Below are 22856 nucleotides of genomic sequence, written 5' to 3'. Positions count from 1 at the left end.
GAAGAGGAACCGTGAAGGAATCTCTTTCTCTTTTTAGGTGTATAATGCATGTTTTCTGAACCTGAACTCGAACGCGTATATGTCGAGTGATTGACAATGTTATAAATTCAAGTGATTCGATAGAATACTGAACTTCTATCCCCACCATAGTTAAATTTACTACAAGATAATACAAATAGAGAGAGAGAATATAAAAAGAAGGACAGAGATCCCCCATAGCTTCTCGCTTCTTGGAGAATCATCGCTACTCTTCTATCTTACGACTTTTGACAGCCGCGCACACTCCAGATATTTTATATAACTCAATGGTTTGAGCCACTGATCTCTATATAACACATATAGAGATCAGTGGTTAACACTTATTAAACTCAACGAATAAAGAAATTTATTTGAAATACAATATGAGTCTTATTTGCGACCGTACGATAAAAGTTCTCGAGGACAACTGAGACGAAGTTTCTTTGGCGTTGCTTAGTAAGAGTAAAAGGAACGTCTGGAACCGGAAGTTATCTCTTATTTGAATAACGCGCCGAATCAAAAGCCAATTTCATATTGCCACCTGTTGGTGGCAATTTCTGTGTGCCGCCGCCTGTCGACGGGGCACCTACATGTATATGGGTTCGAATACGTACGCTGTATGCATGCAGAGCATGCGCTCTGCTGCTGTTAAACAAAGAGAGGTAGTAAATTTCGACTTTCTAACAGCGCGTCAATTCCACTTACAGGCGAGCCTATGGCATCTATACTCTATCTATAATATCTCTATGGTTGGAATACGGACCGGGTTTTCAAGCGCATGCACGGCTTTTCAGCATCAGCAACGTATATACAATTTTCGATCAAATGGGCGCCGCGATCGCTCTGTATAATTACAAATTGAATATCAATTTTACCAACAACAGTCTCCGTGTCGGTCTTGTCCCGTCAATATTACTGGCAACAGTCTTCGTCTTGGTCTTTTCCCGCCAATATTACTTCCAGGAGTCCGAGAACCCCTTGGGTTCCAATATGTGCGCGCCAACATACGTTATTGGAAAAGTCGCGCATGCGCAAGAAAACGCAACCCATACCCCCCAACACTGGCTCGGTCCGAGCCGCTCGGATTCTCGGATTCGGGCTACTCAGCGTGGAGATATTTCTTCCCTCGAGGCTCGTTTCCCCCAGCTTCCCCTGTTTTTCGCCCGTATTTCGATCCCCACTACTCTTCCCCTCATACGTGCTCATGCGCGTTCGCGAAGCTCTCCGCAGCGTTATGGTCCCCACCATGGTCGCGTCGTCCCCACTTTGCGGCCGTGGGTAAAAATCTGGTAACGCTGGATCCCTGGTCTGTAGTCTGTGGGGTCTGTGGCCGAGCATTCATTCGCAGTCTTTCCAAGGCCTACTTTCGAACAAGTAAGCACGGTATTTCATCCGAAACTACATTGATCGTATTGGTAATTCTCTTCTGATCAACTAATAGTCATCCGAAAGTTTTGTGTATCGTGTGTTGCTGTGTATCATTTACACGCCGTTCGGTTTTCGTTCGTAACGGACATTCGTTAAACGTTATCTCGTAACACGTGTCTAACCTGTACGCGTGGTTACTTTATTGGAAATAGTTCAATTTTCTACGAGTGTACGTTGAAAAAGGTTAGTATCGATCTTTTCCGTAAGTGACTTAATGCGAAATTTTGAAAAGTATTTAATGTTAAAATCTCTCTTTACAGACCAGCGAAAATGCAGTTGCAAATCAGAGGAGAACGCACATCGGTGATCGAGACTACTGAAAATGAGACTGTTGCAGATCTCAAGGTATGGCTACCTTTTTAAATAAATTTGATGAACTCGTCCGTTAAGGGATTTTAATAGTAAAATCGCGGTGATAGCGTCATATGATAATCCAGAGAATGATAAGCATAAAACAAATTCTTTGGAATGAGCAACGGCGCGAGACTAATCTTAAGGCGACGGGCTGTGAGCCGATAATCGATGGTTGCAAATTCTATCTTGCACTCTTATCGATCATCATTCACAGTGTGCCGACACGTTATCAAAGACAAGAGAAATACAGATTATTCCAGAACTTCAATATTTCGAGAATACTTTCTGAACGTTAATCGAGGAACTAACGAGTCAAATTCTAATATATTCCTTACTAGCTATGTCTTTGATTGTTCTCATCAATTTCCTCCGCTAGAATGGAAATGCAGTAAATCCCGAAACCATTAAACAACGTTATCGTACATAATTCTTGTTGTAATCGAATTACGTATCGTTTCGCAGATGAAGATTGCCGCCGCGAACGGCTCCTCGAACACAGAGTTCAACTTATATTGCTCTAGTTACTTATTATCGGATGAAACGCTGATCGGCGATCTAACGTCGAACGTTTTGGAATTGACTGTTTCCCTCCCTGGTGGTGAGTATTATCGTATTGGAATTTATCATGGACTTACAAGGGGACCGTACGATCTTGGAAATCACTTTTCGAATGACAATGCGCATTGAAATCTCTCATGGATTTTTTCAAAATGGGCTTTTATTTTTGAGATATTTTGATTTTAAATTCTCAAGCACCATGTAAGTTGTTCTGTTACGCGTATTACCAAGATGTGTGGTGATTTGGCGTGTATAGTCGCTGATTATAAAGCCAGTAGTGTAGGATTCGAAGTTTTTATAAGCGAGAAATGAGCCTTTTTTTATTTAATTTGAATTGTCTCTAACGTGAATTTTAAGACAATCAAATTAATACAAATAGGATATACGCTTGAAGTAACATTGTTAGACCTGTTACTGTAATTTTCTGCAAATATGTTTGCACTGTAAATATATTTTCCTTTGTGAATTATTTCTGCCGAATTTTCTTTCGATGCAGATTGATGACCGAAGACAAACGTTCAGAAATCCTTTGTACAACGTCCACCCTCAACAAGCAGGTAAGAAATTATCTTTACTGCGAAACGTTATCGTAATCGTTAGATTACAGAAAATTTATTGTGTGAATCGTTCGGTACCTACGGCTGTCTATCAGGTATACAGGGGGTAGGCTAACGATAACGTCTCGCAGTAAAGATAATTTCTTACCTGCTTGTTGAGAGTCGACGTTGTACAAAGGATTTCTGGACTTTTGTCTTCGGTCATCAGTCTGCATCGAAAGAAAATTCGGCAGGATTAATTCACAAAGAAAAATATATTTACAGTGCGCTTGCAGAAAATTACACGTAAACAGGTCTAACAATGTTACTTCAAGCGTATAACCTATTTGTATTAATTTGATTGTCTTAAAATTCACGTTAGAGACAATTAGCATTAAATAAAAAAAGGATCATTCCTCTCTTATAAAAACTTTAAGAGAAAAACATATCCATCACGACGATTCGAATCCTACACTACTGGCTTTATAATCAGCGACTATACACGCCAAATCACCACACATCTTGGTAATACGTGTAACAGACTGACTTACATGGTACTTCAGAACTTTAAATCAAAATATCTCAAAAATAAAGGCTCATTTTGAACAAACCCATGATGGTTTTTCATACTAGGTATACACTATAAACTATAACTTAAACGCATTGTCATTCCAAAAGCGATTTTCAAGGTCGTGCGGTCCCCTTGTTAGGAAGAATAGGGCTCGAATTTATAGTCGATTCTCGCACTTGGCACTCAGCACTCAAGTGCGTCTAACCGTTCCGCGTTCAATGTACACATTTATGTTATGTTCAGATTCTAAAAGTTTTATACTTCATGTTTGAAAAAGAAGTGAAAGAAGCGGAAAAGGAGAAAAACTATTGCGCAGCTATTCCGCTACTCTGTTTAAACATAACAATGTGTACATTGGTGGGACGCACTTGAGTTCTGAGTGTCAAGTGCGAGAAGCGACTATAAATTCGAGCCTAGGGTCTGGACATACGTAGGCGGGGGATTGAAGCCAAATGAGGAGGGTCGTCAACCATCTTAGGATTTCGTTTTATAGTGGGAAATTTGAATAGGACTAAAGTCAAAAATATTTTATAGTACTTTCGAGGTAGATAGAAGAATAATATTGAAAATTGACTGACGTATGTGACGACTTGCAGACGACAATATACGTTAACCAATTGTACATTTTTAAAATGGGAAAGGAATCAATAATAATTGTAGAAATTCGTGAGAAAGTTAATATACATTTTATTGATTTTTAAAATGTACAAGCTTATTTACATTGTTCGCACGTTTTCGCTCTTATCTATTGACTTCGCCCATATAAAACTTACCTAACTTTTAAATATTTTTGAATAATGGCTCTTATGAAATGTACAAAATGATTTTCTAGTGGAGACTAACCTCCACTGTGTTCCTCAAAAGTCGCAAATACATTTTTATTTGAAAGAAATTTGATGAGCACTTGATTTTTTAAATATTCATTCGTATATTTCTTTCTTAAATACTGCTCACCACTTTCTATTGGTGTCGCGCTTAAAATTCTTTCGGTTTTTTCAAAAATGTTGATAACGTCTTCGGACGGACTCGTGAGACTTCCTTTACTTTTCAAATCTATTAACGTAGAACTTCTGCATTTAGTATTTCTTAGTGCTAGTAAACAAGTTTCATAGGCATTTTTTAGGAGAACTAACTTTCTGTCTTACGAATCAACAAAACACGTTCCTGCACGGTCTTTGTATTACTTCGTATTTCCCTCATAAAACGAAATTTTAAGATCGCTGACGGTCCTCCCCATAGACGTATAAGAATAGATCGCGCTAGGCATGGACGAGCCTGTTAGTGGACGCGATAGCCCATAGAAAGAGATGATACTGATACTTACTTGTCCTTGTTTAATCGCGCATACACGTTCAACGTTCTTTTAGTAAGAATGACCTATACTCAATAGGGCAAGCAGGGCGAATTTACGAATTATTTAAGATCAAAATTAACATGGGTTCTTATGGAGAAAACGTTCGTGTCGCGACATTTCTGTACACTAAGATGTGAAAACATCTAAACAATTCTTCATGAAAAAATATGTCATTCTTGAACATCTCACGAACAATTTCCAACATTTTAACATGAGCTACTGGGGTTCTTTATTAAGATATAAGCGTTTAAACAGAACAACTATCTAACTTTTCAATTTACTCCGAGCGAACGCGGTAAGACTTGGCAACGTTGCACCTTCCTTTACACACACACACAGTATGTCTATATAAATGGAAAAGAAACTTGCAGACGACTAATTTCTATTTTTTACGTGTATGAAGGATTCGAATTGTCAGTAATTATAATTAACTAAAGACTGAAACATGTACGAATGTAAAAATAAATTTATCTGTAATAATTATTTAACAATCACATTTATATTTGTTAGCGGCAGCTTATTTTTAAGAGTTGTCAAAGGATTCCTCGTATTTTATAAATGGCTTTACGATAGGGACCCAGCTTGCATGGGCCTTAAGAGGCTTTGCAAGGGTGGCGTCCAAATGGCGGGTGGCCCAAGGCCACGCGGCCATAAAATACGTTGGCCATGAGGAAACGTGGAAACAGTTAGGAAAGGTAAAACAGCTGGATGCGGTCTAGCACTAACAAACAAAGATATTGTTCTTGAGGATCTGGCCATAAATTTTTTAGTTGTACTAATTCATTATTTGGTATAATCGTAAAATTAATAAATAAATATTAAACGCGTAATTCTTTAAGAATTCAATAACTTTTGATAGAACTCTCTTATTTTTGGTAATTCTTACTTTATCACCAACTTTTTCTGTGAACAATTCATAAACACCTCGTTCTCAATTAATCTTATACTTTTGAAGAATGTTATCAAAGCTTATATTATCAACAGCGGTGCCATAACTTTTCCCTCGGCCGGAAAGTGGGGACGACGCGAACACGGTGGGGACCATAGCGCTGCGGAGAGCTTCGCGAACGCGCACGAGCACGCACGAGGGGAATAGTAGTGGGGATCGAAATACGGGCGAAAAACAGGGGAAGCGAGCCTCGAGGGAAAAGTCATGGCACCGCTGATTATCAATAGCTAATCTCTTTTATATATCTGCACGTCACAACCTCAAACGAAAGATTTCAATTGAATATCTAAGATGCAATATTGCCAAATCTCAGCGACATGCGCAGATGGGTCATTTTCACACTTTGGCGCCGCTCGGAGAGCGCAGTGGTACGCAACGTACACGTATGACAATCTCTGTTTAAGCAAGGGAAATGCATGGGTTCGAATTATGTTTAAGTTGAGCATGACTGCACCCGGAGAACGTCCTTTTAAACAAGGATAGTCAGGCACCAGTATACAACTTTCTCTCTCTATCGCTCTACCGACTTTTCGGCCAAGTCCCACAGTCTCGCGACTCTCGCGGCTATTTTTATGTGGTTCTCCCTCTTGATTTCAACCACGCTCCTCCACCTCTTGACTTCCTATGTCCAGTCCCTATATTCCTAAGTTCGTGGAATTTATGGAATGATCGATCGATCAATTGTCAATTGATTAATATTTTTTATTTAGGTAAGGTCCACGGTTCTCTGGCTCGTGCTGGAAAAGTGAAGGCTCAGACACCGAAGGTACGTTTCGGATCAATTTTCACGTATAAAGAAAGGCAGCGTTGGGTCCCGTTCAAATTAATTGATTAAATGTACAACGGTGTGACACGTACTTGGTTCGTTTTAGGTGGAGAAGCAGGAGAAGAGCAAGAAGAAGACTGGAAGAGCCAAGAGGAGGATCCAGTACAACAGGAGGTTCGTGAACGTCGTCCAGACATTCGGCCGCCGACGTGGACCAAATTCTAACTCTTAAATAAATCTGTCTATGCATTTGCAATTTTATTGTCAACAGAATGATAAGCAAATAAAAAGAAAATACAAACGAAGAGTTAAAGTATTATACCTCATAACCATGTCTTATAAGTCGTTAGTCGAATTTGATCCTCTCTCTCGAGATATAGAGTCTCCTGGAATGCATGAGTTTCAACCTAAGAGCGCAATAGAAGAGAATCGTCACCTAAACGATTGGTAAAACCAGGAAAGGAAAAAAAAGAAGGGAAATTTCTTGTATTATAATTCTGTTTTACATGTTTAAAAAAAATCTTAATTCACCTACTATTTACAATTATTTAATTCTGTCGAGCACGCGTCGAAGTTAATTTCTCGATTTGAAATCTCCGGTATTACAATTCGAATATCCAATCCCCGCGTCCGTCGATAATCAATCAAACCTGCGATAACGGGCAAGTTAATTATTTCGTAGTTTCACACATCCATCGATGTAGTTTACGTTTTAAAATCTATGTTAAAATTCACCTTGAGAATTTAGTATTGAGCAAGGAGTTCCCTGATATCCCGGCAAAGGGTAGCGAAGTCGGGCCTCTGATGGCTCTCGAGGTGCCAACAGGGGTACATCAGCTTAACGTAGATCGCCTGAGGACAGGTCAAAGGGCAGGGCAGCCTTGTTCCCCTTTCCAACGCTGCCAGCAGCTCCGTGTTACCCTTTTTTATCTCCTCCTCGTTCGTCTGCATCCGATTGCCTTTACAGGCTGTCGAATCGAGCCCGGGGAGCTGGGGCTCTTCGCCGAACGCGAACGTCTCGTACATCGTCACCCCGAACGACCAGACGTCGGATCTTGTAGAGAATTTACCGTAGCTGATGCTCTCTGGCGCATACCTAAATACGGGATCAAGAATCGGAATATTGTTGAACTTCGATTGTTGGTAACTTCGTTAATAACGAGTCAATTCAGTTCGTTTGCGGCTAAAATTAAAGACTGAAGTCTCTACTCTCTGTTATTTCGTTTGTTGATTTTACCTAAATCAACTCCTCAACGGTGAAAATCGTTAATGAAGGAAAATATGACAAATTCCCAAAGAAAAATAAAAACTTCGATTGTTGATAACTTTCTTAATAATGAACGGGTTCGTTTGCGGCTTAAAGCTTGAGCTTTTTTAATTCGGTTGATAAATCGATTAATTAACCGAGGGAGAGAAGGTCGAGCTTACCATTTGATGGGCAGCCCTCTGTCAGTCTGCAGAATATAATATTCGTTTTGTCCGGTGACTTGGGCCAGCCCGAAATCGCTGATCTTCACTTTGGTTTCATCGGCGACTAAGATATTCCTCGCAGCCAAGTCCCTGTGGACTATGTTCATGCTTCCCAAGTAGTCCATGCCCGTGGCAATGTCCAACGCAAAGCCTAACAATCGTTTGTGCGACAATTCTTGTTTGTGAATTGTCAAATAACTTTGCAACGAGCCGTGCTTTACGTATTCCATCACCAGGCAAACCTCGGGCTCGGAGATCACGCCGAGAATTTCCACGACGTTCGGATGCTTCAGAGTCTGTAATAAGTATTTTGTTATCGTATAAAATTTCGTCACATACCGAGATTTGTATCTCGGCAACTATAATTTTGATCGAAATGATTCTTGGATATATTCTACATATACCATTCCTCTAGCTTCCCCGTAAAATTCAGCTGTCTACTCTTAATAACATCTTCGACACGATCGTTTATACGAATAGTGTTTAGTGATTTTGATTAGAGTGTTGATTGTTTTACTATTTGGTCTTTTAATTGTAGTTACTGAACTGGTACATATATCATTATGAAACCATTGACAAGCCGACACTTAGGACCTTCCTAAAGATCACGCTCAAGTTTCATTCGATTCCCTCTATTATAATGAGTTATTGCATATTTAAGGAAATTATTTCAATGAGAAACTGAATAATTATTATAGTACTTGGTTTCTTAATTATTGTTAATGAACCGGTAAAAATTTCTTTATAAGACATGAGAAACACTTAGATAATATCCTTCTAATAATTCCTTACAAATTCCATCTATCTACTGTAAATTACATGAACGATACGCTCATGTATATCCCAAACAGCGATTTACCTTCATAATAGCAATCTCCCTTTCGAAATCCCTAATATCAGCCTCCAACGCTTTCGTCTTCAGCTTCTTAACAGCAACCTGTTGCGGTTCACAATCCTTCCCGTTCTCCCTCTCCAACGTCCCCCTGTAAACCTCTCCATAAAACCCTTGACCAATTCTCCCCTGTAATATCACATTACAGTCGATGTCCAGCTCGTAAATCCCCCTCATCTGTCCAAGAGATCCATTATGATTCCCAGCAGAATCCTCCCCGGCTCCGCCGCTTTCGTTGATCTCGTCCAGATCGTGGCTCAAACGGAGCTGTGTCGAATGTTCGATTCGTTCGATATCCGAAACGTCGTTGCAGTCGGTATCCCTCGTGCCGTTCGACAACCAGCCGAGGTAAGCCGAGAGTTCTTCCGTGCTCCCGACGCAATTGTCAACGGTCACCTCACCATGGGTGCTCTCGTCAGTATCGTTCCACTGCAGGCTAGTATTCTCCGTCATCAAGCTGCTGCTCCTCGACTCGCTGTTCAACGACCTGCTGTCGCTCGAATCCGAGTTCTCCGGATTGTCCTGCTTTTTCAACTCCGAGCTGAACTGCTTGGGAAACGCCGTGGCGTACGAATGGCTCCGCCTAGAATTGTACACCTGATACAATATCTGGTTGATGTCTCTCATTATGGCTTGCGGCTGTTTCCTGGACCCGTTCCCCTCGCCCCAGCACTCCCGCATCAATCTATAGACCTCCGTGGGGCAGTCGATAGGGTTCGGAAGCCGCTTGCCCGACTCGTAGTACCGCTTCATCACTGAGGCGTCTTTAAATTCTTGGAGCGTCGCCCCTCTCGCGAATATCTGCCAGATCGTCGTGCCGACCGACCAGACGTCCGCCTGGAAGCTGTGCCTAGCCGAGTCCGGGTCGTTGTACGCTTCCGGTGGGAGCCAGTGGATGTCCGTGTCCTTGTAGACGAAGATCCCCGGGTCCGACAGTTTCACGACAAAACTGTTCAATGTGTGAGCATGCACCAGCAGCTTGTTGCACCTAAAGAGTCGGAAGGCGGTGAATGTTCGCTGCGAAGCGAACGTGTTTTAGCATGAGTAAACTGCGGATCCTTATGCAAAATAAACCATCTATAAATGAATGTAGAAAATGAAATCGCCACGATAGTTCTTTTGTATTTTAAAAATCATAATTTATACTTCACTCCTTGAACATTTTTCTATAACTGCATAAAATCCGCAATCTACCGATGATGCCGTGACATCGGAGTCTCATTTCCTCTACCCTCAATAATTACCTCCGAATTGTCACTCCGATAAACAATTTCCATGTATCGATCGCCGTTCATTACCCACCTTATATTCCCATGCACGACGCCGTTCTCTTCTAAATGCCACAGAGCGGTCGCTAAACACGCCGTTGCCTCGACCATGTCCACGGTTTTAATGCTCTGCGGGCAGCTTCTCAAATATTCATCCAATGGACCCTTGCGCACCAGTTCCAGCAACATCCCGATGACAGGTGTCACCGTCAATCCGTACAATCTGACTAAACTGTCGGATCTGAGCTGCGCCCATTTACCAGCCAATGCCAGGAACTCCTTGGTGCAGCTCGGCTCCTCTTCCTGTTTCAACAGCTTCAACGCGATCTCCAGCTTCTTCCCCTTGGCCAACCTCCAGATCGCCCTCCTCGACGTCGTCGGCGTTGTTTCGCTCGAAACGGAGTTTAAAAACGATTTATATGGTATTTCTAATTGATTTCGTGGCACGCAACGCGGTCCGGTTTCGAGAACAGATGAAACGATCTCCTCGTCGGCCGCTACTTCACTCGCGGAACTCTCGGGAGCGCATAGAAGTAAAAGCGACTTGTCGTATTCAGAGGGTGGCAAACACTCACAGAGATAAGGTCGTCCCTCAGAGTCGTGGAAAGCTGACGCGCACTGATTAAGAGAGCTGAACACACCTTCTACATTGTTTATTACAAATTCGCTTAGGTTCTCTTCGATCCTTTTCGAAAATAACTTCCCATTCTTGTTACAAGCGTCTAAGTAATATACATTATATTCCGTCTCGCTTTCCCGTAGGATATACGCGCCGGCTTTGTCGCCTCTTTTCTCTTTTAACTTTGAATAAGAGAATTCTTGGCCCACCGGTCCGTGGCACTTCATCCTGTGTAGCCGCTCTAACGACGGTGCGACGAGCTCGCCGCAGAGGTTGAACGTCCACTTCACCGCCAGACGATAATAACCATCCAATGCCGAGACGAACGATGTTAATTGGGAGCTTTTTGAGAATTTTAAATAGGAGGGAATACCGTTTTTCCTTGAGATCTCTACGGTGTTGTCCTGTCTGATGGAGACGAAGCAGAGGTCCTCGATCAGGCAGAGAGTGGTCCAAGGAGAGGGGCTCCCACCGCTCTGCGAGGAGTATTTCACTTCCTCGCAGTTCACTCGGATCGTGATTTTTAAAGGGACATTCTGCAGATCACGATGCATCAATGCTTCGTACTCCTCGTACGGATAATTGGGCGCCATCGATTCGAACTGTTTTAAGTATTGTTCTTTCACGTAATTCGCATCGTACCCGCTTATCTTTCGTAGAGCATTGTGTATGGGCTTCTTTATGAAGAACGCGTGACGCTTTATGCATTCCTTCGGGATGTATTTACGGTATTCGGACTCGACTGTTTCTCTCGGTATCTTCTTCTCCAACATTACTCTGCGATAGTGACAATGTATCAGACGGGAGAATATTTTTTAAATATTTATCGGTAGTTAAACAGTTGTTATGTTCATAGGAAATTGTATGAAGTTATTTTGATTAAAACGAAAGGTACATTTTAAGTGATGCAGGTGAATTGGATCAGGAATTTTCGTTAAATGTATTTTCGTTAATTATTATAGGCAGATTTATGAAACATAAAAACACTTACAATTAGATAGAACCGTCCTGAAGGTTTTTTACAAATTTCATAAGGTTCCCTTCATTAAAACCGAATATTGCATATTATTGTAATTTGAAGTAAAGAAGGAATGAATTAAGGTCGATTGAGATAGTGCAAGATAAAATAAGATTAGATCCCAAACATAATCAATTGATAAATAAATTAACAATTCATCATTAATCACCTGTACATATCACTGACTCCAAGCCCGATCAGCTCCTGTTTATGCTTCTCATAAACGATATCTGGCACCTTGTTCTCCATCACATCAGCCCTTGCTTGTTGAAAATAATAATTGTATGCATTCCCATCAATGTGTTTTAACCTCTGTATACTCGATGGCTTGAATCTTAGCCGAAAATCGAACTTCTTGTCTTTTGATGACAATGTATGACCCACTGGATACCATAGCTTTGTGCTGTGATTCCTAAGCGCAAAGAGGTGCCTGGCCACCGGCCCGATGCCCAGTTGTCTGCAAACCTGCGATCGATCGTTGAATCAAGATGAGAATCAATATAATTTTTTATTTATAAGTGAAACGAAGGAAGCAATATTAAACGCAAAGGTGGGGAGAGTTTAAGAACGAAGAGGCTAACCTTGATGCAGAGGTCTTCGATGGTTTGATCGTGGCCGAGGCTCACCGTCAACTCCTTGTTCTCGTTGGCAACGTAAACGATCGTCCAGCGATCGTTTTCCATTGTCAAATAACAATCGGCAGCGATTTAATTGATAAAACTACATCCTATCTCGTTTGATCCGACGTGCACAATAGTGCACAAGTGCACAGTAGTAAACCCAAATAAACCCAGTGGACAGTGATGTAAGATTTGCGGAATTTCGATCGCAGCGCGTACGGTGAAGAAAGATGGAACTAAAAGTCTTATGATCATAAAAATGTAGCTGCAACTGCTTGAATTGTATAGTTTAAACCGGAAGTATCCCGGTGATGTCAGTCCGATCCAACCTTTATAGCGCTTTGTCCAATCCCTTATTTACACAGGCTACTTCTACTTTAATACCTCTTTTATTTTCAGCATGGCTAAATATTTAGGGGGTAGACTCCGATATCGGCGTGATAAAGCAGAATGTTAATTGCCCACAAAATGAGTAAAAAATATGAATTTACAAGAATAGACGTTCCGTTCTTATATGAGAATATTTTTCAGTCGTCAGGTATCTCTTCAGAAAGAGAAAAGTCAAATTTGGCGCGCTCTGGTCATTATTTCAATGAAAACAATTTGTTTCGAATGAAAAATCGCTTATAAACAGAAGCATTATAACTACGATTTTTCGTCCATATTATAACACTCATATTACTAAATATCAGCATATTAAATAATGAACAGGGCGTGCCAGATTTGACTTTCCTCTTTTTGAAGAGGTATCTGATGAACGGAAAATATTTTCATACAAGGACCAAAACTGTATTCCCAATATTCCCATATTTTGCACAATTTTGGTCTGGTTACCGATATAACAGAACAATAAACGTACAAATTTTACCAACGCGTGTTAGAAAAGTCACGTGACTGCCCTAATCGAACCACAGAAGAGTCATCTATCTATACATCTTATTAAACGTATGACCGCGCGAATCGTTCAATAATATTGAGCACGCGCACTTCCCATAAGCTGTCAACCCCGGTCCGGTCGTTAACAAATTTCCGCTTCCCCAACGCAGTCAGTTTAGTTCGTGCATTTTTTCCTAAATGTAAAACAAATTAGGTGGACAAAAATTATCGTCGAGTCAATCGTGTGAATCGTAGAATTGACGGGTGAATGCACGCGCGGAAACAGTTTGTTAAGATCGATCGGAACACGGAATGGCATACTCGCGGTGACTGGGTAGAGTGGAGAGTGTCGAGGTGTTTCCGCGCACGATTTCTCAATTTACATTCCGTATCTCTGTGTGTCGATCGATTATAAAAGTTTGAGAGGTGAGCATGAGTAACAATAACAATTCCTGCGCATATTGCACGATGGAGCCGCCGCCGGATATATTACGGATCCCGCCGCCGCCGTTCCCGTCGATCTTACAAAGGAGCCACGATTTCTATCAACCAGCAACGGAGCTGTTCGACTTCCCGCCGCATCTGAATGACAGTCCCTGCAAACATTTCTGCGACAGGCGGTTCGAAGGCGTGCAGTACATCGAAATGCCTCAGCAAGGTACGCAGAGAACTGTGACTTCGTTTCATAATTATTATTAACGAACCGGTGAAGATATCTTAATGAAACTTGGGAGGCGCTTAAGTAGAAGCCTCCTAAAGGTCTTTTATTAATTTCATTCAATTCCAACTGCTGTAAGCAATGTTACGATAACTTGAGCCTACAAGTGTCAATCAAGAATCAGTCAATTGCTCTAGTAATCAGTTTTTAATTATAATACTAAAACCCGTGATCTTAATGAAACTTTACAGACATTGAGATAGAACCCTTCTGAAGATTTCATCAAATTCCCTCCATTAGAACCGAAATTATTACAATTTTAATTGAACAGTTCCAATCTGCAAATATGTATACAATGAATACAATAATCTTGACAAGATCGTTTAACAATCATAGGAACCGTGTTCGATGACACTTGGTTGCTGGTATTGATCTCATCCTGTGTCGGCGTGATTTTTGTCGGTATCGTCCTAGCCACTCTGCTATTAAAATGCAAATTGTAAGTAACAGATATCGAACGGTAAACAATACGATTATACTCGATGTTCGTGTCGTTTCGTAGCAACAGAAGCTGCAAGAACGGAACGATCTCCGTCCCCTGTGCCGGAGCCGCTATCCAAACGAAGAACGAAGCCGTCCGTTATCCCTGCGCCGCGGATTCTCTGCAGGACAGCCGAGTGATGTGGGCGGCGTTGACGCCGCGCGGCACCACAAGACATTACCTAGAGGAACATACTTACGAAACGATCGGCGCTAGCAACAAGAGAGCCCCGCCGACCGAACATGTAAAACTCAAGGCAATTTTTATAAATAAGAATACCTCGTCGTTAATTTATATACACATAACGATGGATCGAATCGATAAACGATGATCGTTGGCGAACGTTCGAATAATCTGAAGGCAGGTCGTCGAAATTTCAGACGTACGCGGACCCGCCTGTTGCCAGCAGCCCGATACAGAATCGTTTGCTGAAGGAAGACGACAAGGCGTTCGATAACACGGCGTTCGTCGACTACGAGGAGCCCTCGTTGCTGATAAGGAGCACCGATTGCTATCAATTGAACGATGTGCCGGACTTGAACGATCCAGGTACGTGTTATAGTTGTATTCGGATACACGGCTAAATTCGATTGTTCGCAACCTCCTCAATAACGAACCGATTTAATTCGTTCACAGCTTAAATCTAAGTTCATACTTTCCCCTTCGATTCGGTTAATTTTGCAATTCTACCGAAATCCACTCCTAAGTGAGAAATATCTATTTCGAATGGAACCTTCTCCGATTTTGAAAATTCCATAAGCAGTAGTGTTCACAACTTCGTTAATAATGAATTAATTTGCTTCGTTCACGTGGCAAATTCAAGCTTGAAATCTCCAGTTTAATTCAGTCTCTTTTAAAATTCTGCCTGAATCTACTCCAATTGAAAATATCGGTTTCGAATCAAGGTCACGTCCAAAATTCTATCCTTCAACTAAACCAATGTATTCCCTGAATTAAAAATTGCAGGGATGCAACGGGTAACGCAATCGAGGCCGCGCGTCAGCTCGCCGACGAGGATCGAACATCCGAACCTACCGCCGTTGAATCTCCACCCCCACAAGAGGTCGTCGAGGAAGGGTTTAGGCACGCCTTCCCATCCGTCTGACACGTTACTAAGAAACAGCATCGCCTCCTCCACTTACATACCGACTATCTAAGATATGCGAAATAGCCAGCCATCGATTAATTACCAATCATCATCCGTACTTATAAATAATAACCAGTCATTAATCTCTACTTAAAGCGTGAAGAATGGGCTAACCGGTATTTAACGTTAGAACTACCGACTTTTTCTATATATGCATTTTTACTCATTAAGAACCAAAATCATCCCGACATTTGGTTTAATAGTTCTACCGTTAAAACGAGTTTCCGTCTGTATCGCTGGACGACTGTTAGAACGAATTAGTTCGACGCACATAGAATCGTATTTAATGTGGATGTTGAATATTTATATGAAACGAATGATATTTACGTGTATTGTATTCTGCGCGACATAAGCTTCGGTCGTCAGTAGTAGTCTACGATTTATCTAGTCTACAATTTTCCTAGTCTACAGTTTATCTAGTCTTACGACGTTCACTCTAACCACAGTTATTATTGTATAATTAATTAATTTTTTCGTTTTCGTTAATCGTTTTTGTATTATATTTCAGAGTTCGCCAGGATTCAGGAGAGCGATTGATATGGTTTGTAGAAGTTTCTGTTTAGTTTCTCAGGTTCATAGGTGACAAGCATCGTCATGAGACGGCGTTTAAATGTTTCTTATTAACCATGTAATTATTATTTTAATACGGAAACGACATATAAGTAAATGAAATAAATGAATTAATATGAAATGCTTTTATTTCACTGTGCTCCACGTGAGAGGATTTGAATGAATGCGCGTGGATCTATTTTTATATATCTATGCTCCTGCGCGGCGCAGGTTTCTCACGCAGGCCGCCATTTTGCATTCCCGGCTGCGTTCGCTTTTTCGTGGCCCAGTCGTGTTTATACTCGTTTTATTGCTAATTCTGTTTATTATTTGTATTAATTATATTTTTAAGTGTTTATTTTGTGAAACATATACACACGCAACGATGGAGAACAAGGAGAACAAGCCGAAATTGCTCAGCTGCATGATAAAAGGTACGGGCAACAATCTTGATTCTGATTGAGCCACGCTGAGACGCGATTCCTCCGCAAGGAATGCTGATTCATTTGATTGGTTTATAATTCCTCATTTGAAATATTTCAGGCCCGGCACCGATTTATAAGTTGCAGACTCTGGTCGGGTATGACGGTCATTGTTTGTCGAAGCACAGGGGTCCAGCTTATACCATGAGACCCAGAACAGATATGAAATTGGAGAGCGTTGGCCCTGGTCCAGGGTACAACGTGTCTAAACTGACTAACTATGGTTTGGATAAGCCACCGGCATTCAGTATCATTGGCAGGGAACCGTTCAAAGGTTGTTTCTTAATTTCAAATTTAATATACATGATTCTATTAGGTTTGTCAGTGACAGGAAGCTGAAAAAGATCATGGAGGAAGTGTATTTAGAACATATCCAAAAATCGTTTTGATTGGAATTGTAGTTTTCTAGATAAATATTCTATAGGTGGTCTTATCGAACCACAGTATTAAAATCGTGATTTTATATTAATAATTCTACTGACAAAAATTGGTAAAGCTAGGGGTATAATATGTCTAGGACATATTCAAAAGCCGTTTAAATAGCTCTGATAGTTTTTGAGAAAATAGTTCCTAAAATTCGCGACCTCTCGAAATTTGAATAACATCTTGTCGCAGTAAGGGACTTAGGTCCGGGACCAGGGGCGCATTACCCTGAACTCTGTCCACCAATGAACCACGACAAGAGGCCTCCGGCTTACTCTATCAAAGGCAGAGGCGTCACGAAACTGGAAGATACTGGGCCTGGGCCGAACGCTTACGTTTTGCCCACCTGCATAGGCCCAAGAATTCCTGACAAAGTAGCCCTAGGTGCTTTCTCCATGTACGTCCAGTCCATTTTTCTCCCGCGTTTATTCCTGATCTTCCTCTGCATTTAGGTTCGACCCTTGACTTTAAGCCTCTTCGAATCCTTTATTTTAATATTGACAATTGATTTCAGTGCCGGTATCCACAAGCTGAAAGATGTTCGGATCGGACCAGGACCAGCAGCGTATACGAACGTGGATTACGATTTGATCAAGCGAGCCGCTCCTGCCTACAGCCTCAAATTCAGGACTCAGTTAGCGGACGTCGATATAAGCCCCGGGCCTGGCTATTACCCTCAATATGACCCCGGAAGACGAGCTCCCTTATACTCGTTCGGCATTAGGCACAGCGAGTGTGCCGGCCTGCCCATCACAGATCTCGACGAGGATTGACGTTCTCATCGATCAACAAATATTTGTATATTAATTACTATTACTATTACTAATAGTATTATTATATAAAATCTGTACAGTATCGAAGTTTGTATATAATTGTAAATTGGAAGATTATATGAGATAACTGGCAGAAATTTGTAACAGTATAGAATTTGGATGATATTCGAGAGCGAAAGGTAGAACGAGAGGGAATAATAGAGGATAATTGCAGGTGTACAATCGACGAAGTACTTGCCCTATAAATAGATTCCTATTCTGGTGGGTTCAACTTGCGGCCAGCGCAAAATTACTCAGTGCCCTGCGTGCCGCGTGGCAACGAGGTGTGTTGCTCCTTTGAGATTTCCGAAGAATACATGAGGGGGATTAATGGACGACCAGAAGATTTGCAGGATTTGCAGTAAGGCATCGGTTCTAAAATGCAGCGCGTGCGAGGACGTGTACTACTGCGGCAAGCGGCATCAGAAGAAAGATTGGGACGAGCATTCGAAGCTCTGCAAACCCTTTAAGGTACTTGTAAATGAATGAATGAATATTTAATTGATATATAAATTAATGAAATTTGATCGCAAGGTTGCGCGAAACGAGCTGCTAGGGCGGCACTACGTGGCCACGAGGAATATAAAGGCAGGAGAGATTGTACTGAGGGATGAAAAGCCGATGGTGGACGGACCTATGAACAATTGCATGCCAGTTTGCCTACGGTGTTATACGGTATTGAAGAAGAGTATCGCCACTCCTTGTGAGAAATGTGGCTGGCCTTTATGCGGCAAATGTAACGAGCACGGACTGGAATGCGAATTTACCACGTCGCGCAGGGAGACCAAGGTAAGACACGTTTCTAGTATGAGCTATATTTTATTTTATATCTTCGTTAATAACGAATCGATTTAATTCGTTCACGATTCAAATTGAAGTTCATTTATTTTTACGAATTTATACGAAACATTTAGTTTAATTCAGTTTGTTTGACAATTTTAGCTAAATCGATTTCTAAGCGATGAAAATGAATATTTTAATCAAGCTTGGAAAACTGTAAATATTCTATTGTAACGAAAATAATCGTTTCACTTAAATCGTTAATAATTTCGTTAATAAATAATGAACGTTCTTATTTTGTTCGTGGCTCAAATTAAAGCCTGAACCCTGTTTCTATTAGCTCGTCTAAAGAATTAGAATAAATCTATTCCTAATGGTTGAAAATTAAATTTGTATGAAATCTCATTCCTATACTTATTCGCATGCAATTAAACGATCGAATGAATTAAATGTTTCAGGTGTCTATAACGGAGTTCGACTATCCGCACCCTAGCTACCGATGCATAAGCGTGATAAGAGCTCTGTCGCTGAAAACGATCCGTCCAGAATTGTACGAAAAATTCTTGTCCCTAGAGAGCCACAGTAATCTCGTGAACAACGAGGGCGGGTTCACATTTGAACGGCCGTTGGACGTCGTCAGTTTCGTGAAGAGATTCTTCAAGACGGATGACATTACAGACGAAGAAATTAAGAAAGTGATCGGTATTATACAGGTAGAATTTGTATCAGAATAACTACAGCGAGCCCGATGCGATTTACTTTCACTTGTTCCCTCATTCTTTTCGTTTATATCGTGTCATCCAAGTATTTTACCTCGAAGAATGTTATACGATCTGTGCAACATTCAGTTTTCTCGTTTTACGAATCGCAGGTAAATGGGCACGAGGTTCCTCTTACCGAGCCAGCATACGTCGCGGTTTACGAGCAGGCGTCGTTGCTCGAACACAGTTGCCGGGCAAATTGTTCCAAAAGCTTCACGGACTCCGGCGGACTCGTCGTCCACGCCGCAGTACCCATCACCAAAGGTAATCAAACAGAAACGTTAATTCCTAATTGCTGTTCGATCCGAGCAATGGAGTTCGAATCTGTCATTTACAAACTCTGTTCAACTGTTTAGGGGAGCACGTGTCGATATGCTACACGGACCCTCTATGGGGCACTGCGAACAGGAGGCATCATCTCTGGACGACGAAATTCTTCGAGTGCGTTTGCGAACGCTGCAGAGACCCTACAGAGTTCGGCACGATGTTCAACGGGTTGAAATGCGATCGGACGAAGTAAATGCTCTTGTACTAAGAGTCTGCTTCGAAATAGATGACAAAAACAAATCTGTAAATGTCGATAAATTTGTTTAGGTACTGCCAAGGATGCATGCTGCCGGCAAGCTTTCTGGGGTTGGAACCGAGCGACTACGCGTGCGACGTCTGTTTGTCGACGAAACCCATCGAGGAAGTGGAGGGAACCTTAATGGACATCGGCTTACACCTTTCCGACATGAGGAAGCACGACGTCGTGGTCTGCAGACATTTTCTTCATCACTATAAAGACGTTCTGCATGAAAATCATTATTACAACGTCGACGTGACGGTGGCGCTGAGTCAACTGATCGGGCAGCAGGCCGGAGGACTGGCGACCGTCGAGGAAAGCTTTCTAAGCGAGAAGATCGATCTTTGCAAAAAGCTGGACTGCTTGCTGAGGACGCTGGTTCCTGGTAATTAGAATTTACACTGTTTCGCGTGCACGAGAGAGCAACTGAAGTGAACGGGGTACGATCGATTGTTCAAGCCGAGAACCGGGTGCGGGGGCTGATACTCTTCGAGCTGCACGCGGCTCTCGCCGAAGTCAGCAGGAGGCACCCCGAGGCTGACAATATCAACACGTTGTTGGTAAATATCGTAACAAATTTTGTTCTAAGTTAAGGGAATCGAATGAAACTTGGGAGAAACTTGTAGGAGGGTGCAGTCGAAGTGTCTCCGAAGTTTCATAACGACATCTGTAACGATTTAGAATTTACGAACGAGAAACCAAGTAGTATGTACATTTCTTTATTATTGACAATGATTTATAGCTTCAAATTGTAATAACTTTGGTTGTAATTAAGGCAATCGAGTGAAACTCACAAGAAACCTTCACTAGTCCTCTATTTAAATGTCTTTAAAGTTTCATAAATCTATGTTTAATAATTTCGTAGTTAATACAAATGATAGGAAATATTTTAAGAGGTATGATGTATAATATGCTCTGGCTTGCAGTGTACTAAATGCAATAACAATAAAATAAAAAAATTCTGACAGTGACATTGCCGGTTGGAGTTATAAGGGTGTAATTTTTAATAGGAGTCGAAGAGGGCGTTGGCCGATGCTTATCAGCTACTGAAGTACGAGCCGAGGTGTCTGCCGGAGGGGAAGATAGCTTATCAGGCCGAGAGAAATCTGCGGGAGATGAACAGTCTTCTCAAACGACTCATGGCTGAATAACTGATTAGAAACGTGTGAATAAAGATTAAAAATTAGAAGATTATGTATCGAAGGTCCCCGATCCCAAGGTACAACGACCTACTCTGAATCCTTGATCTTCAAATGTCCTCAAGCTTAAATTAAATATCTTCGGATATTGAATTGAATGTCTTTAATTCTATTCATTCAAATTACCGCGGCAGAAGGGTAAACACTTGAATTTTATCAAGATTATCATTTGAACCGAATCACGTGGCATCCATGTGACATTTTTAGAAAAGAACTGGATAAATCATTAATGTTTTTATATAATTTTTTAAATGATTATATTTCTGGGGTTTCTAACATTTGACTTAAGTTATGTTTCATTCTGTTCAAATCTGTGCGTTAATAGTAAATATTACAATTTTAATGAAGTCGTATGGACGGAGTCACATAACATCTATAGAGAGTAGCTACATAAATTGTAAAGAATAACAATTTCAAGTAATGTTCTAAAGAATTGATCCACATTTCTGGAGGCTCCAGTTTTGATTTAAGCTACGTTTTATTAAAATCGATGCATTAATTTAAATTATCGCCGTCACGAGAGTGCATACCGGCGCTAAGAGCTAAAACCAATTTTCGATCGCTGCGCGCATCTGTCTCTTTCTTTGTAATGCTGTTCATGTCGTCGCTACTATGCGGATCTACGTATTCGGTTATCTCACTACCTCCGAGCTGCGTAAAACGGGTATGCTCTTTCGTGACGGCGATAATAGGCCGCCATTTGACTAAAGTGGTATCTAGTGACTGGTTCTCTTTTGACTAGCGTTCGAGTGCTCGTTAACTGAGCGAAGCTATATAGTGATCATCGCGTGCAATTTATTGCGTTAACAACAATTTAATAGTATTTAAACCATTCTGCGGTGCAACAGTCGGTCAGTTAAAAGATACATCGAAATATGGATGGAAGAATTGATTAATTCATGCAACATCTTGAGAGCAACAAGTGGTCGCGATTAAAACGTTTGTGGAATGCCTCTCGAGTGCAACGAGTGACCAAAAAGTTCACTTCAATAATAATAATAAGAGTTATATTAATGGTGCCTTGTGGTTGTTCAAAATGTGCAAACAGGCTGAAAATAACGAAAGGAACACGTTTTTGGCTATTGCGAAGGGCTCGGTGGAAATCCGGAAAATCTTGGGCCCGTGGCCCGTTTCATCCAAAATGTTGGAGACCGGGCAGGAGGGGCACGAGGTTCGCAGTTGTTGGTTCTTTCGAGGAGATCGTCGATTGGGAGCGAGGGATAAGTCCGGTAAGCGAAGTAAACTCGCTCGAAGAATGAAATGGACGAATTGTTCGTGTCCGATGCTTAATAAATTACATTAACGATTGAAATGAACTTGTTCATTGTCTTCGCTGATCTTCGACTCGTATCGCATAAGCACAAGAAGTATGCATCAGTCCATTCTGGAAACGCTCGAAGGAGGGGTATTTCAAAGGGCAGCAGCACGAAATTCTAATGGGAAAAGGGAAATTACGAGTGATTCATAGAGAACTTGGAGCCCTAATCATCCTGGAAGCTATCGCCCAAATAGATGGACATCGATTTCGCTTTATTATCGTTGCCTCTGCACTTGTAAAGTACAATGGTACGCCGTCCTCTTCCTTAGTGTCGGTACAGGGCATACGTAGAATCGTCGAGGACGGGCCGGCCGGGGGGATATG

The 22856-nt window shown here is 41.4% G+C and overlaps 5 protein-coding genes across 12 annotated transcripts; 4 read left to right on the top strand and 1 right to left on the bottom strand.

Moving 5' to 3' along the window:
• The first annotated feature begins 1322 nt into the window (after positions 1 to 1322).
• RpS30 (ribosomal protein S30) lies at positions 1323 to 6839 on the top strand. The gene is made up of 5 exons (XM_018030255.2): positions 1323 to 1629; positions 1707 to 1791; positions 2263 to 2398; positions 6479 to 6534; positions 6641 to 6839. The coding sequence occupies exons 2-5, from the start codon at positions 1717 to 1719 to the stop codon at positions 6764 to 6766; spliced, it is 393 nt and encodes a 130-aa protein (XP_017885744.1). The 5' UTR covers positions 1323 to 1629; positions 1707 to 1716; the 3' UTR covers positions 6767 to 6839.
• On the bottom strand, positions 6768 to 12947 carry hop (tyrosine-protein kinase hopscotch). 6 transcript variants are annotated; one of them, XR_001916785.2, is made up of 8 exons: positions 12383 to 12947; positions 11971 to 12266; positions 10199 to 11560; positions 8864 to 9884; positions 7963 to 8300; positions 7270 to 7630; positions 7070 to 7184; positions 6768 to 6970 (listed from the first exon to the last, which is right to left on the bottom strand). XR_001916785.2 is itself a non-coding variant. In XM_018030254.2 (7 exons), the coding sequence occupies exons 1-6, from the start codon at positions 12482 to 12484 to the stop codon at positions 7279 to 7281; spliced, it is 3471 nt and encodes a 1156-aa protein (XP_017885743.1). In that variant the 5' UTR covers positions 12485 to 12947; the 3' UTR covers positions 6768 to 7184; positions 7270 to 7278. The 6 variants fall into 6 exon arrangements, 1 of the variants encoding a protein (XP_017885743.1); XR_003389613.1 differs by having other exon boundaries at positions 6768 to 6941; XR_001916786.2 differs by having other exon boundaries at positions 6768 to 6920.
• A 447-nt stretch (positions 12948 to 13394) lies between these two features.
• On the top strand, positions 13395 to 16323 carry LOC108628390 (uncharacterized). Of its 2 annotated transcripts, none has more exons than XM_018030277.2 (5): positions 13395 to 13955; positions 14352 to 14454; positions 14518 to 14740; positions 14877 to 15045; positions 15463 to 16323. In XM_018030277.2, exons 1-5 carry the CDS (start codon positions 13730 to 13732, stop codon positions 15651 to 15653), a joined length of 912 nt encoding a protein of 303 aa, XP_017885766.1. In that variant the 5' UTR covers positions 13395 to 13729; the 3' UTR covers positions 15654 to 16323. The 2 variants fall into 2 exon arrangements, with proteins under 2 accessions (XP_017885766.1, XP_017885764.1); XM_018030275.2 differs by having other exon boundaries at positions 14518 to 14752.
• Positions 16324 to 16358: 35 nt separating this feature from the next.
• LOC108628389 (outer dense fiber protein 3) lies at positions 16359 to 18176 on the top strand. Its single transcript, XM_018030274.2, has 5 exons — positions 16359 to 16626; positions 16736 to 16948; positions 17290 to 17494; positions 17612 to 17895; positions 18085 to 18176. The coding sequence occupies exons 1-4, from the start codon at positions 16377 to 16379 to the stop codon at positions 17868 to 17870; spliced, it is 927 nt and encodes a 308-aa protein (XP_017885763.1). The 5' UTR covers positions 16359 to 16376; the 3' UTR covers positions 17871 to 17895; positions 18085 to 18176.
• A 38-nt stretch (positions 18177 to 18214) lies between these two features.
• LOC108628388 (SET domain-containing protein SmydA-8) lies at positions 18215 to 21312 on the top strand. 2 transcript variants are annotated; one of them, XM_026816455.1, is made up of 9 exons: positions 18215 to 18380; positions 18444 to 18698; positions 19148 to 19402; positions 19561 to 19714; positions 19807 to 19966; positions 20045 to 20400; positions 20475 to 20575; positions 20642 to 20720; positions 21026 to 21312. In XM_026816455.1, exons 1-9 carry the CDS (start codon positions 18240 to 18242, stop codon positions 21160 to 21162), a joined length of 1638 nt encoding a protein of 545 aa, XP_026672256.1. In that variant the 5' UTR covers positions 18215 to 18239; the 3' UTR covers positions 21163 to 21312. The 2 variants fall into 2 exon arrangements, with proteins under 2 accessions (XP_026672256.1, XP_017885762.1); XM_018030273.2 differs by lacking the exon at positions 20642 to 20720.
• Positions 21313 to 22856: the final 1544 nt, after the last annotated feature.

This window comes from Ceratina calcarata, unplaced genomic scaffold (genome assembly GCF_001652005.2).
Source record: "Ceratina calcarata isolate Rehan_Ccalc_2016 unplaced genomic scaffold, ASM165200v1 scaffold517.2, whole genome shotgun sequence".
NCBI lineage: Eukaryota > Metazoa > Arthropoda > Insecta > Hymenoptera > Apidae > Ceratina > Ceratina calcarata.
The sequence above is the reverse complement of the archived record's forward strand: the minus strand, read 5'-3'. Positions and strand labels throughout refer to the sequence as shown.